The sequence below is a fragment of the Crocuta crocuta genome, unplaced genomic scaffold, assembly GCF_008692635.1.
Source record: "Crocuta crocuta isolate KB4526 unplaced genomic scaffold, BGI_CrCroc_1.0 scaffold159, whole genome shotgun sequence".
NCBI lineage: Eukaryota > Metazoa > Chordata > Mammalia > Carnivora > Hyaenidae > Crocuta > Crocuta crocuta.
In genome coordinates, this window is record NW_027533263.1 from 1,970,714 (window position 1) to 1,984,188 (window position 13,475).

The 13,475-nt window shown below is 42.2% G+C and overlaps 1 protein-coding gene across 2 annotated transcripts in view; it reads left to right on the plus strand.

Moving 5' to 3' along the window:
• The window catches only part of CDK15 (cyclin dependent kinase 15), an 80,249-nt gene that overhangs the window by 63,113 nt on the left and 3,661 nt on the right, over positions 1-13,475 (plus strand). For both annotated transcript variants that reach the window (XM_077747627.1, XM_077747628.1), the window contains exon 12: positions 5,013-5,152. In XM_077747627.1, the coding sequence (XP_077603753.1) occupies positions 5,013-5,152 (140 nt within the window). The remainder of the gene's footprint in view (positions 1-5,012; positions 5,153-13,475) is intronic.

Sequence of the window (13,475 nt, forward strand, 5' to 3'; positions counted from 1 at the left end):
TTACTGACCACACAAAAGACCAACCACCTCTGCCCATTTCCTTGTCTCAACAATAACTTTGCCTTAGCTCAGACTTCTGGTTTCTTTTTGCTCAGGGCTTCAAATCAGGGAGCAATATCTAGCGATGTGCTGCTTAATACAATAGCCACTAGCCACATGTGGCTATTTAAATTTAAATTTAATTGTTCAGTTGCACTAGACACATTTCAAGGGCTCAATAGCCACATGTGAGTAGTGGCTAACATATTGGATGAGGCAGAAATAGAATATTTTTATCATGATGGAAAGTTGTATTGGACAACACAGGTCTATATTATCATATGAGAAAATTCTTAGCTCTGAGAACAACGTTGTCATTGAACTAACATTAGGCAGAATGATTGCAATGTGCCTAGCAAGGTGCTGAATATATTATTGCATTTATTCCTCACAAACCAAAGTCCCACTTCAAAGAGGTGGAAACTGAAACTCAAAGAAGTGAAGTAACTTGGCCCAAGTCACCAAGCCAAGTGGAGCCGAGATTCATCCGGTATACAGGTCTCTGTGACTTTGTCAATTGAGTCAGGTTGCAAGTGTGATGGATAAAGAGGAGCTGAAAACTGGCTTTTCTACAAGATATCTGCAAGGTACAGAAGAACTGTGCATGGACTTCTGTGCATAAATGCACCTCAGGGCATTGCCTTGGGTTTGGTGGTGACCCAATCAACATGGGCCTAGTAAGTGCACACTCACTCGTTACATTGATTGGAAAATTAGAGACAGCCTTTGATGTTGTTTCTTCCTAGTATTGGATATATTTCTTATTGTGGGTTTCTGCTTTACCATGTCCTAAACTGGCAACATTAAAAAAGTACCCACTCTCCCGGAGCAATGGCAAAAAGGTAATCATTGAAAAAAACCAATGATATTTGAATAAAGCCTGCAGCTTAGTAGCATTGTGCCAATGGTAATTGCTCAGCTTTGATAATTTGACTATGCTTATGTAGAATGCTAACATTGGGGAAAGCAGGTGAAACATACAACTCTGTGTATTATTCCTGCAATTCTCCTGTAAACCTAAAATTACTTCAAAATAAGAACAAATAAAACTGAAAAAAGAAATTGAAAAAAAAATCCCTGCCCTTTTTTCTTTTTCTATGGATCTAGGGCAAAACAATAAAGAACCCAGGGGAACTAACAATGACCAGCCTTGAGCTGCAAGCAGATAAAACCTTCCACTGCAAAGGTCAGTGGCAGTAATGGCAATGCAGATTTTTATACTCAGAGCCAGGCTGTGCTGAGAAGTCAAGGTTATTGCCCCAGGCCTCTGAGAACCACCAGATTTCACATGTGTGCAGTGATGGCCAGTGGATGGAGCTTCACACAACCACAAAGCCCAATTTTCATTTTTTCTTATTGTTTATGTTTCTGTTCTGGACTTCTAAAATTAAATGTGGATGTCTTCACACCCGGCACTTCCTTTAGGATTGGTTTACAATTTTAATTCTTTTTACAACTTTCATAAGTGATGAGGTCTGTGGCAACTCACGTCTGCTGGAATGAATTTGTTTTCTGTGCACACAGAGAAAGGAACTCTACCAGACTGCTGGTGGAAATGGAAATTAGTACAACTAGCTCATAGTCTTAGTCAAAAACTCCAACATGTTATATGTCCTTCAATCTGGGAATTTCAATTTTCAGAATTTATACTAAGGAAACCACTGCACAGTTACACAAAATTTCTCATTGAGGAGTCACAGCATGATTTTAATTGTAGCCTCTCACACTCCAATAAAAAGGAAACAACTTTGACAAGGGTCTGTCTATGGAAATTATGGTATGCCCACATAACAGAATGCTACGCAGCGATTAAAATTATGTCCTAGAAGATGATCAAAATAGTCAAGTACAAAAAGTAGGTTACAACAGCATGCAGAGTATGATCTCATTTTTTTTGTGAAACAAAAATATGTCCACTTAAAAATAGAGGACTAAAGAAGAAAAACAACATCAAAGCAAAAATGATCATCTTTGAGTGAAGGGGGTTATCTCAGAAGGATGGAGCAGTTTTAATTTTCTTTCTCTGCATTTTCTAAGTGTTTCTAATAAATATGTATTATGTTGTCAATGGAACACTTCTCGCTTCTGGAACTGTTACTACAAGGAAGTGTTCATTGGAGGATTTTTGTCTTTATTAATAGGCTCCCATTAATTGGGTAGGTGGGTTCACCTAACTCTGCAAGATGTTCCTGGCTTGTTTGGGATTTAACATCACAAGCCTAACACATGATATTTACTGACATTTAGCCTATGTGGAAAGATGCTGGTAGGCAAATTAACATTTGTTAATGTCACTTTCCCTCCCAACTTCGATTTCCAAAGTAGTGGTTGTAACCATTGAAGATTTGTTCTAGCAAGAGTTAGAGGAGGTGGCAAGCTGTAGAAATGTGATGATAAAGGCAGTGGATAGTAAGCAATATTATAGATGGCAGAAGGAAGTAGAATGATACAAACATGGAAATAAATTAACATTTGTGCCCAAAGAAGCAAGATTTTTATTCCTAGGGCTCTTTTTGCAGCTCCCAAATAAGAGTGCAACATGCCAATCACAAGGTAGAGATTATCAGGACGCTTCTTCAGATGGGGTAGTCTCACTACAAGTGCTGCTAGTAAAGGCTCATATTCAGGAGGGCATGGACTTGGTGTATACAGGGAAGAGCAACATGAACTTGGCTCATGGGATAAGGAGCAGAAGTGTGCCGTAGCTGTCATAGCCTGGAGGCCATAAGACTGGAACAAACGGAGGTGCCAGGAAAAGCCTTGATACAACCTTGTGGGAAGGATTGGGGGAGAGCTAGTTAGTTGAAAAGAAAAGTCCTAAAAAAAAGAAGCGTTCATATTGCTGATCAGTACCTACTCTCCTTTCTTTCATTGGCGTGGTGAAAATGGCCAGTTCTTCTTATATGAGATCCTTCTACTCCATAAGAAGCTCTATCAGCCTTTCCCTGCTTCCCCAGCTACCTCGTCCAAATACAAAGCGTATGCATACCATGCTAACACAAGTTCAAGTAGGTTTCCTAGTCTTCCTTATCCAATGAGATTGCAGTTCCTAAGCCCCGTCTATAGAGCAATTCTGTAACAATTCAATTATTGTGAGCCAATGGGTAGGAGGGTTGAGAGAACCAGCCATTCACTGGGGTGGGAGTGTGGAGGTGGAAGCTGATGCCCCCCTCACCATCAACACCTACCCACCCACCCCTGGAGTTTCATAGAGTGGGTTCAGGCCCCAAATTTGGCACACATCCCATCCTCCCACCTATAGTGAGAGTGGACTAGGTAGAGAATTTCACGAGATTTTTCCTTCTAGACTGATATCAGACCTTAGTGATCTGTATCACCTTCCCCATTCCAAACCCCTGTTTCATTGTCCCTATAAACCTGTGCCTGGGCAGGGCACCCTGGATGCAGAAAATACCCTCCAGCCTTTTCTCAAGCCACAAGCGTGTTCCTTTCTCTTTTAACTAGTCTGGAAATTGGCAAGGACTGGGGATTTGCAAATTGTCCTCTATCATAAGTCTATGAAGTAATTATTCCTAGGTTTGAGGGTAAAGTTATCTGTTTGTAGAAACAGTTTTATGTCATGGGAATCAGCTACCTGAAAGTTTTTTTATGTAAATCTTTTGCAAAAATTGGCCAGCTTACAGCTCTGGGCCAGAACTTCCAGCATCAGTGCATCAGGGCACCAGGAAAGGGAAGGTATCAGTTCTTTGTTGCTTTAGGTTGGTATGTATATTCAACATTAAATAAGCCCATCTATTTTTGCTTAATTGGGGATTTGCGTGGCCATGCAACTTCATTCTGAATGTCAGACATCAGGCCTGCAGTTAATTGCCTCCTGGAATCTGCACACTTTTCTGTCTTGTGGCTTTCCACTTGTAAACCTGGCTGTGGGCTCTAGAGATGGGTGCACTTAAATGATTGGCACTAGAATAGCAAAGACTTTCAAATGCTCTAAGTGAATAAGAAAATTAAGACTCATAAGTCCTGCAGGCTCAGCCCCTACCACCCTCCTAGCTTCAGGTCTGTCCCCTCTCTCGCTCTGTTCCAGGCCAGCCAACTGGCCTTTCTTCCCTTCCTTAAACTCACTCTTCTCCCTCTAATCCCAGGGTCTGTGTGAGCACCACAGATCTCAGCCTGCACAGCCTGCCCCTCCCTTGCCCTAATTCCTTCACTCTCAGCTCAAATGCTTCCTTCTCAGGGAAGCCTTCCCTGACCAGCTCTGACTCTAAGTCAGATATCTGGGCTTTTTCTTCACAGGTAATTATGTATCTCTGTGATAATTTGGTTAGTGTCTGACTCCCTCTAGTCCAAACTGCCAGAAGGCAGAGCCTTCCCTGTATCTTCCACAGCCAACCACCTACTAGCATATAGTACTTGCTCAACTAATAGATTTGCTCATCTTCGAATTTACAATTCAACACAGATCAACTTGAGGATCTGTCCTTACTGTAATTTGGACACTTCATTATCTCTCTTTCTATGCTCCATCTCAGCAGGAAACCAAGAGAACTTCTTAAGTAATATCCTAGAAGCTGAGCTTCAGGAACACTGTAAATAGGGGTATTTTCCACCCAAGCTTCACCTTCCAAAATTGCTTTTCCTCCTTCCCCTCCAGGATTTGCCCTCGGAACATATGTCCAATTGGGCTTTTCTGTTTGGTGGGCACTGTCGCTCATAGAAGCATCCTTAATTACATGTTTCTGCTTCTATAATGATATTTCTGGGTCCTTTATGTATGTACGTGGTACCCAGAGCCAGTGGAGAGGTAGAAGCTGAATGAGAGCATACTGAGGATAGGTAAGAGTACCTGTGCGGGTATTATTTTTCCGCTTGCCATCAACTATACTAATCCCAGGATATTCTACCTGAAACACTCTTCTAGGCTTCTCCTTTTCTCTCCTTTTCTTCTTTCCCCCTTTATTTCTCAGAAGGAAGACCTCTGGAGAAACTATTTTTCTCTTCTACTTTTCCAGGTTGGGCAGGGTTCCTGAAGCTGAAGACCTGGCCTCCCAAATGCTGAAAGGCTTTCCTAGAGACCGAGTTTCTGCCCAGGAAGCACTGGTTCATGACTATTTCAGTGCCCTGCCTGCTCAGCTGCACCAGCTCCCTGATGGTGAGTGAGGGACCGTGTGTGTGTGTGTGTGTGTGTGAAAGAGAGAGAGTACACATGTGTATATACATGCACATGTGTAAATCTCAGTGTCTAAGCGTCTTCTCCAAGCACTGGAGAATCAGAATTTGCAACCAGAAATGAGCCTAGAGATCAGCGTGCCTGGGAGAAGCAAGAGGGGACCCAATCTTGCCTGAGTTTTCTATGAGATTCTCTAAAACTGAAAAGCACTGGTGGGTTGAAGTGACACAGACCTCCTTGTAATGATCCAAACATTTCACATATACACTCTTAGAAATTGGATGAGATGAAAGTTGCCTCTGAGTTGTTTGTTTTCGCTAGCATCTGCCAGGAGAAGCAAAACCAAAGTTTGTAACAACCCCCTTCTCTCTCCATAGAGGGTAAGATGATAGGTGACATGGAGATGTCACAAGAGGAGAGCTGGCCTGTCTCGATTGGTAATTTGATGCTGCTGAAGGAAGTACTGGGGTGGGGCGCTGTGGGGAGGGGGGTGTCCTCCCAGGCCGGATGCCCACGGGGAAACACAAGTTACCCTGAAATCAGCCTTGTTGCCTGGGCCTGAAGTCATCCTCCAAATCCGAAATCTGCTGAGGGATCATGTGGCTGGAGCTCTCCTCATGTTTCTCAGAATGTGGCCAGGAAGGGCTAGGCAGAGGATGTGGGCAGTGTGGTCATGGCCTGGCTATTTGGGGGGGACCATGCTTAGGTAGAGTTTCTCTGGAAACATCCACCATTCAACTGAAAAAAAGTTTCAGAAGCCCTAAGCAGGAGTAAAGAAGGCTAATAAGGAAGGTATAGGGACTCCGACTGGGAAGAGGGCACTAAGAAGGCATGCAGGGGTGACAACAAGGACAGAGGAGAGAGCTGCTGCCCAAGGGGCTTAGACATATGGTCCAGCCAAAGGCTCCATGGTCTGCAAACACAGCCCTACGCAAATAGGACATTGTCCTGCCTCAGCCCAGAACTCTTAGATTGGGACTTCTTGAGGCATTTCATTATTAAAATGAGTTATTTAGGATCTCCAAAAATAATCATAATCATAAACTGGGGTTAATGTCTTACTTAACCCTGTAGGAAGAGTTAGTCATCAGTATTTATTAAGTCGCCATTAAGTGTCAAGAACATATTAAGTGCTATAAAAATTGAGGGAAGAAAGAGGCTTGTCCTTGACCGCAAGGATCCTACAGCGTGGGAGGAAAAGAGGGTGAGGAAGAGGAAACAGGGCACCTTTGTACACATATTAGCACAAATCATAGCTAAACAGCTCAAGTCTGTACATAATCAGCCACAGATGTTCTGAGGATATGTGTATGCTAAAGGCAATTCTTTGGAAGAATTAGAATAACTCACATGAGATGGATTGGACTGGAGGTGAATCTGGATTGGAATGTGGAAGGAGGGTAGGGACACTGGCATATGTGTGGAACAAAGGACGTTCCAGGCAACTACACTTCTTACCCGCTTTCCAGGACCCTCATTCCCACTGTACCCTCATCTGCTCCCCTACTCTCATCCTGATACACTGTCCCCGATCTGAGCCCCTAGAGCCCTCTTTAGCTTTCTTCTCTTGGGCCCAGGCTTTCTAACTACCACTGCAGGCAAATATCCACATTCAGGAGTGTGCACGCACACACATACTCACACTCTCACACTCCTACACACTCACACTCCCTTCTCTCCACTTAAAGAAACTCCTTCATTGGTCCTCATCCAGGATCTATTATTCTACATACTGAGAACCACTGGGGACTTTCAAAATTTTCTGGGCATAAGCTTTCACCTGATGAACAGTAATTAGGAAGAAACAGTCATTGTCCAAACTGATGTGTTGTTAGAAACTTGGGTTTTGATTCTTCTTGGCTATCTGAAGCAAAGCCACCAACAGAGGGACTCTGCTGCGTGTGTGTGTGTGTGTGTGTGTGTGTGTGTGTTAGCATGCACACCCATGTGTGGGTAGAAGAGAGAGACCCATCTGTATTCCTTCTCTGTTCACCCAGCCACAGAACCTAAATCTACTTTGACACTTTTAGAAAAATGAAAAGATGGAATCTTGCAGAAGCCTGCCTGCGCTGGGGGGGAGCTAAGGAGTACTCACAGCAGGAGGGAAGTTGACTTTTCTTTATACATATAGGGGTTTTTCCATGCAGAGTTTAAATTATGCCTGATAAAAGGAGTTTCGTGGATGTTTCAGTTCTTTCAAATTCTCCTGGCTTCCTCCCAATTAAATGAGGTTTGTCAAAGCCACAGGGCTCTGCTGCTGCTGCCTCGGCCGACAAGCACTTCCTGCAGCGACATCTCGAATCCCCGAGGGAGAAGATGAAAGGGCCAGCGCCAAGAGACAGGGAAGGGGGGGGGGGGGGCGGGCGTGTGTNGGGGGGGGTTGTGTGTGTGTGTGTGTGTGTGTGTGTGTGTGTGCATGAGGGAGGGGGTGCAGAAATAGGTTTAGAGACAGACCAACAGATAGATAGGACATGGGACAAGTAGACAGAAAAAGCAAGGCTATCAGGAAAATTGGAAAGAAAAATAGAGGAGGAGAGAGAGCAGCTGGAGCCAATCTGTGCACCTTGACAGCAGTGGCCCTTACCAAGTACATATCTACTCAGGGATGCACCCCCTTGGCTTAACAGTGCCAGCCTACTTTTACATTGCCAATGGCAGTTAGCCTTTATTAAGAGCCTCCTTTGTGGACAGAGAGCACCAGACAGTTATCACAGTTCCCAACCTGCAGGGACACAGAATCTCTGTCTCTGTGGTGGGCTGCCCCAGGCATAAGAATTGTGCAAAAATAAGACATGCTCTTGTGAGTGGTTTGTAAAGAGAGTTTCCCTGCTGTAATTATGCAAGAAATTTTGTTCTCTGGTGGCATTTCAGTATGGAATCATTTAGGAGCTTATATTTATATCATTTTATTATTCTGGTTTATTCTGGTTGCAGGATAACAAAGTTGTCACTTTAAAATATATTCTGTTTCCCCTTTGATCTGAGAGATGCCAGCTCTTATTGTTTGCCCTCTGAAGAAGACAATTTGAGCATGAAACCTGTGGCTGAGAAATATGTGAAGCGTGGAGGGACGGCCTAAATCCCAGTGGAAGAGTGGCAGAGAGACTTCCCACAATGCGCAAGAATTGTTCCCATCTACCCACCCATGTCTATTTCCCCAAACTTGAGTCATCCCATACAACACTTTCTCTGGATCGTGGCAGTATGCTTATAGCCAGAGGAAAGCAGGGGGTTACTTGCCATGAAATTCAGGGTTTCCAACATTAGTTCCCTTTTGGAGCACTCTTAAGTGGAGAAGCATGAATATTAGAATGGCAAGAATGTGGGAACTTCTGGCAAGCGCTGACATTTTCCCTTATTGACTCTTGAACACCTGAAGAAACATTTGTTGATGGGGAAATTATTGGTAGTCTCTCTCAAAACACACCCAACAGCAAACTAATTGCTTTTGCAGATGGCAGGGGAGATGCTCGCCCCTCTCAGCCGCCAGCTCACGGCCACACTTGCGGTCCGCACGGCTGAGCCAGCAGCACAGAATGTCAGCTGGGGCAGTGAGGACCTAAAATTAGGTCCTTGGCAACTCTCTAATCTTAGCTGCAGGTTCAGCTTCTTCATTTAATTCCCTTTGCCCTCAGCATGAACTTGGGCTCTGGGAAAGGAACACTGTTTAATGATTTGGGGATGGGGGGAGTAGAAAATCATTAAGCTGCCCTTTCTAGAAACTGGCTCCACTCCGTTCTTGCAGGGAGCCTTCCAAATGTTACCCTTGGAAAGTTAAGACTGATTTTGGAAGCTAGCCATTTTGAACCACAGACACTGATCCACGAAAGTTTTTTGTTTTTTTTTTTAATCTGGGGCAGTAAATGCCACGTGATTTAAGAGTCTGGTCCTTAAGCCTCGGTCCTCGATCGTCAGGACATCAAAGGCTGTCTCTCTCTGTGGGTTGGTCCCATTTTGCTTTCCAAATCCCAGACTTGAGTCTCATTCCTTCCTGGAATAAATCCCCCTTCTCCTTTAAAACAGGTTTCAGCATCTTAGTAAAAAAAATCCTGAAACTTGAAAGCTTACAATTGTTTCACAAGTAATTTTTGCAAAAACAGCTTACCAGGGTCTTTTGCCTCATCAAATATTTTCTTCCTTTGCAGGCATACAGAAGGCAAGGCATTTACCCCTCCAGTATGTCATACCACCCTAGTGTCTATCCTCTGGAAGTTCTTTAGCAGGCCTTATCCATATTACCCCATTAACATCTGCGTAATTTTTTTGTTTTGCTCCAACAAAAGAATTTCAGGCCTCTTTTAATATTATCTCTTTAATAGATTTGAAGATCCCTTGATATCACTTTCCAAAGTGATATCACTTTTCTAGGCTGAGTGGCTTTGACTTCCCTTCTCCCCAGTATAGATTCAGCCTCTCTCACTCTTTAATCATTCTGTTTCATTATTCTGTTCTGAACCTTCCAATTATTTTGCTGATCTCTGAGACTATGGACCCAGTGTAGACTCAGATTTCTAACATAGTGGGAGAATTATGTTCCAGTTCATTCATTAAAGATTTACGGAGGGTCATTAGTATGATACTGAGTGATACAAAAAGGAATTAGTCATGGAGTCTGTCCTCAAATAGCTTATAGTCCTTAAGGAAATGAGACAGTTATATAAACACCCACAGATCTAGTGCAAGGTGCTCTGGGTATTCAAAGGAAGTGAGATTAACTCCAGCTGTGAGGACCCAGGATGCCTTTGTGGGTGGTCCTTCAAAATGAGGGGTCTGGATGGTTGAAGACGAATGACATCCAGGGAGAAGAATGTCATTCTCCGCTTAATACCATCTAACATCATAGGGAAGTTGTCCTCTTTTTGATAATAGTGGCACAACCCTGACTCATAATCCATCATGGTTTTTATGGCTTGTTGCAATAACTTAAACATTCTCTCTCTTTTTTTTTTTAAAGCAAAAAATTCCCAGTGTGGGGCTCAAACTCATAACCCCAAAACCAAGAGTCACATGTTCCACCAACTGAGCCAGCCAGGTGTCCCAGTTTAAACATTCTTTAACATGTACTAGTAAAATTTAGTTTCATTCTTTATATGCTAATTTCAAATCCATTTTGTTCTTGCTTTTATTGTCTAGTCATTCAAAATTTAACCAGAATATTTTGTCATTCTTTTTTTTTTTTTTAAATGTTTTATTTATTTCTAGGAGAGAGCGAGAGAGACAGCGTGAGCAGGGGAGGGTCAGAGAGAGAGGGAGTCACAGATTGAAACAGGCTCCAGGCTCTGAGCTGGCAGTCAGCACAGAGCCCGACGCGGGGCTCGAACCCACAAACTGCGAGATCATGACCTAAGCGAAAGTCGGACGCTTAACCGACCAAGCCACCCAGGCGCCCCGAATATTTTGCCATTCTTGAGGCCAGTTCTCAGGGGATGGGAGGAGGGAAGGCAGATTCTGAGCCAGGTCTCTCTTTTCTGCCTTCAGGAGTTTGTAACCTAACTCAGACCGCCTTCTCTAACCTTTCAAATCCTTCATTATTTGATATGTAGGCAGTACATTAAGAAGCAAGAAATTAAAATGTATCCTCCATAACACACTTCCTTACCTTCTATGCTCAGAACTGTCCTCAAGAGATTCCAGTACATGAGAAGAGATGCTGGGAAGAGAGGGAAAAGTTAGAGATTCTTGGAGTGGAAAAGGATTTCAGAGACTTGCTATTCCATATCTTCGTTATACAGATTGAGTCCCTGACTCCCTGGGAATAATAGTGGCTGTCATTTATTGGGCATCTATGTGCTTTACACAAATTCTCATTCAATTTGTAGACTAATTTGTAAGGTTGGAGTTATTATCCTCACATTACATATTAGAAAATCGGGACTGAAAGAGGCTAAAGAAATTGCTCAAAGTCATGCATCTAGTAAGTGGGAGAGCCCAGGTTTGACTTTAGGTCACCGAAGCCACTCTTCCTACTATTCATTGCTGCTTGGTAACCATCAATGGGAACTTAGTAGCAAAATGAGGATTAGAACCAAGGTCATGACTCCCAGCCCTGTGACCTTTCCACTGTCTTATGCTCTATGTTTATTTTAGAGCCTCCCAGGAAAGACTCCACTTGTCCCCAGGTAACATATTTAATATCTCACAATTAAGAAGGTTCAATTTTATGTTTAATAGAGATATCCCTCACCACTTCCTTAATCCTCAATGTCATTTTGTCTTAGTTTCTGTTCCTCTTTTCTTTTCTTTTTTGTTTTTGTTTGTTTTATAATCCACAGTCACCCTTGGGTTTTAAGACTTTTTATTTTTTGAGAGAGAGCACACATGTGCATGAGGGGGAGGGACAGAAGGAGAGGAAGGGAGAGAATCCTAAGCAGGCTCCATGCCCAGGGCAGAGCCCAATTTAGGGCTCAATCTCACAGCCATGAGAGGATGACCTAAGCCTAAATCAAGAGTCTGACACTTAACTGACTGAGCCAACCAAATGCTCTGGGTTTTAAGATTTGTTAATCAATGTTGGGTTTTTTTTGTTTTACTATAACTCATTAAATTTTATAAAGTAATTTCAGGAGTCCAACAAAAAAATGGGAAAAGGCACAAAGTAGCAATTCACATAAGGAAAACAAAAAAAGCGTACCAACATATGGAATAAAAAGACAGCCTTAACAGTGATTAAATAAATACAGATAACTGTTAAAGTAGTTAATTTTTCCCTCAACCTAATGACTCCCAGTGTTAGTGAGATTGTGGTAAAATGATATTCTGCTGGTGGTGTTGTAAATTGGAGCAACCTTTGCAAAGCATTATGGCACACATATCGGGAACCTTAAAAATGGTCACAACCTTCAACCCTACACTTTAGTTTCCAAAAATTATTCAAAGAAACAATTGAACCCCCCCAAAAAAAAGAAAGAAGGAAGGAAAAAAGATGCATAAAAGTTCATTGCAGTGTTTTCTATAATTTTATCTTAAAAAATATAACATAAAAATAAAAGAAACATTCTAAATAGTCAATACTAGAAAACAGGTTGGAAAATGTTATATTGACTCAGCATATAGTACTATGTAACCATTTAAAATAATTCACAGAAGGGGCGGGGCACCTGGCCATCTCAGTCAGTAGAGCCCATGTGACTCTTGATATCAGGGTCCTGAGTCTAAGCTCCCCGTTGGGCATGGAGCCAACTTAAAAAAAAAGAAAAGAAAAGAAATTCACAGGAGTGTTAGGTAATACGGAAATGTTTATGCTATTATGACGTGAGCTAAAAGAAAGGATACAAAATTGCATATTTTAATATACCTGCAAACATGTATTATGCATATCAATAAAACTGAAAGAGCACAAGGGGGATTGTGGGTAACTTTTTTCCTTTTTCAAAGTTTTCTTTAATGTTGATGTTGTATTGCCTTTATTGTTTAAAAGACTGAGGTGAGGCAAATGGTATTGGGAGTCCACGCTCCTGACTGAGAATTAAAGGACCTGAGTTATCTTCTTTTTTTCCAACATAGCATGTGTTACTGGCCTTCATAAACCTCAATTTCTCAGTCTGCACAATGGGTTAACATTAGTTTCCTTTACCCCAGATTGACAGAATGTTTATTTTATAAAGCTTTTAACTCACTGAATGTAAGGGTTCACATAAATGTGGTCCTAGGAGAATGAGAGGTGGGAGGGAAAGGAAAAGATAAATAGGCACTAATTAATTTTAAAAGGAAAGATCATCTGCTTTAATCGGAAATGCATGTGTGCTGTGCCCCCAGTCAGAGTTCTAAGTGCACTCTATGTTAGTTAGCAACTTCAACGTAAAGTAGTACTGTGTGATCCTTTGGGCTTTGAAGATACGAAGCCTATATACATACACATGAGCTAAAATTACTGCGTAGTCACGAGGCTGTGTGCACTCTGAATAATTAAATGCACTAAGCAACTCCAGCTGATGGATTGACAGTGTGTAAGAGCAGTGCAAAAAACCACGTGACTGGGAAATTACAAGACATTTTGAAATGATGGTTTAATTTCCCAGCTTTCTTTTCAGCTCGTGCTTTCTCTTTTAGCCATTACAGGCAAGTAAAAGAGATTTGATTATCTTGTTTCCTGTGAAAGGTTATTTAGCTCCTCAATCCCATTAAGTCACTTTCTGCACTCCAGTGCACCCAGCCTTCACCAGGTTATCAGCCCAGGAAGAGTAAATGGAGACACCAGGATCAGATTTCTAAAGGAAGGAAAGTTAAAGCAAAGTTTGAAAGGGGTGACAGCCAACAGCCAGGAGCTTAGGAACTCAATTAGACTGAAAGACAACTATCTCATTAT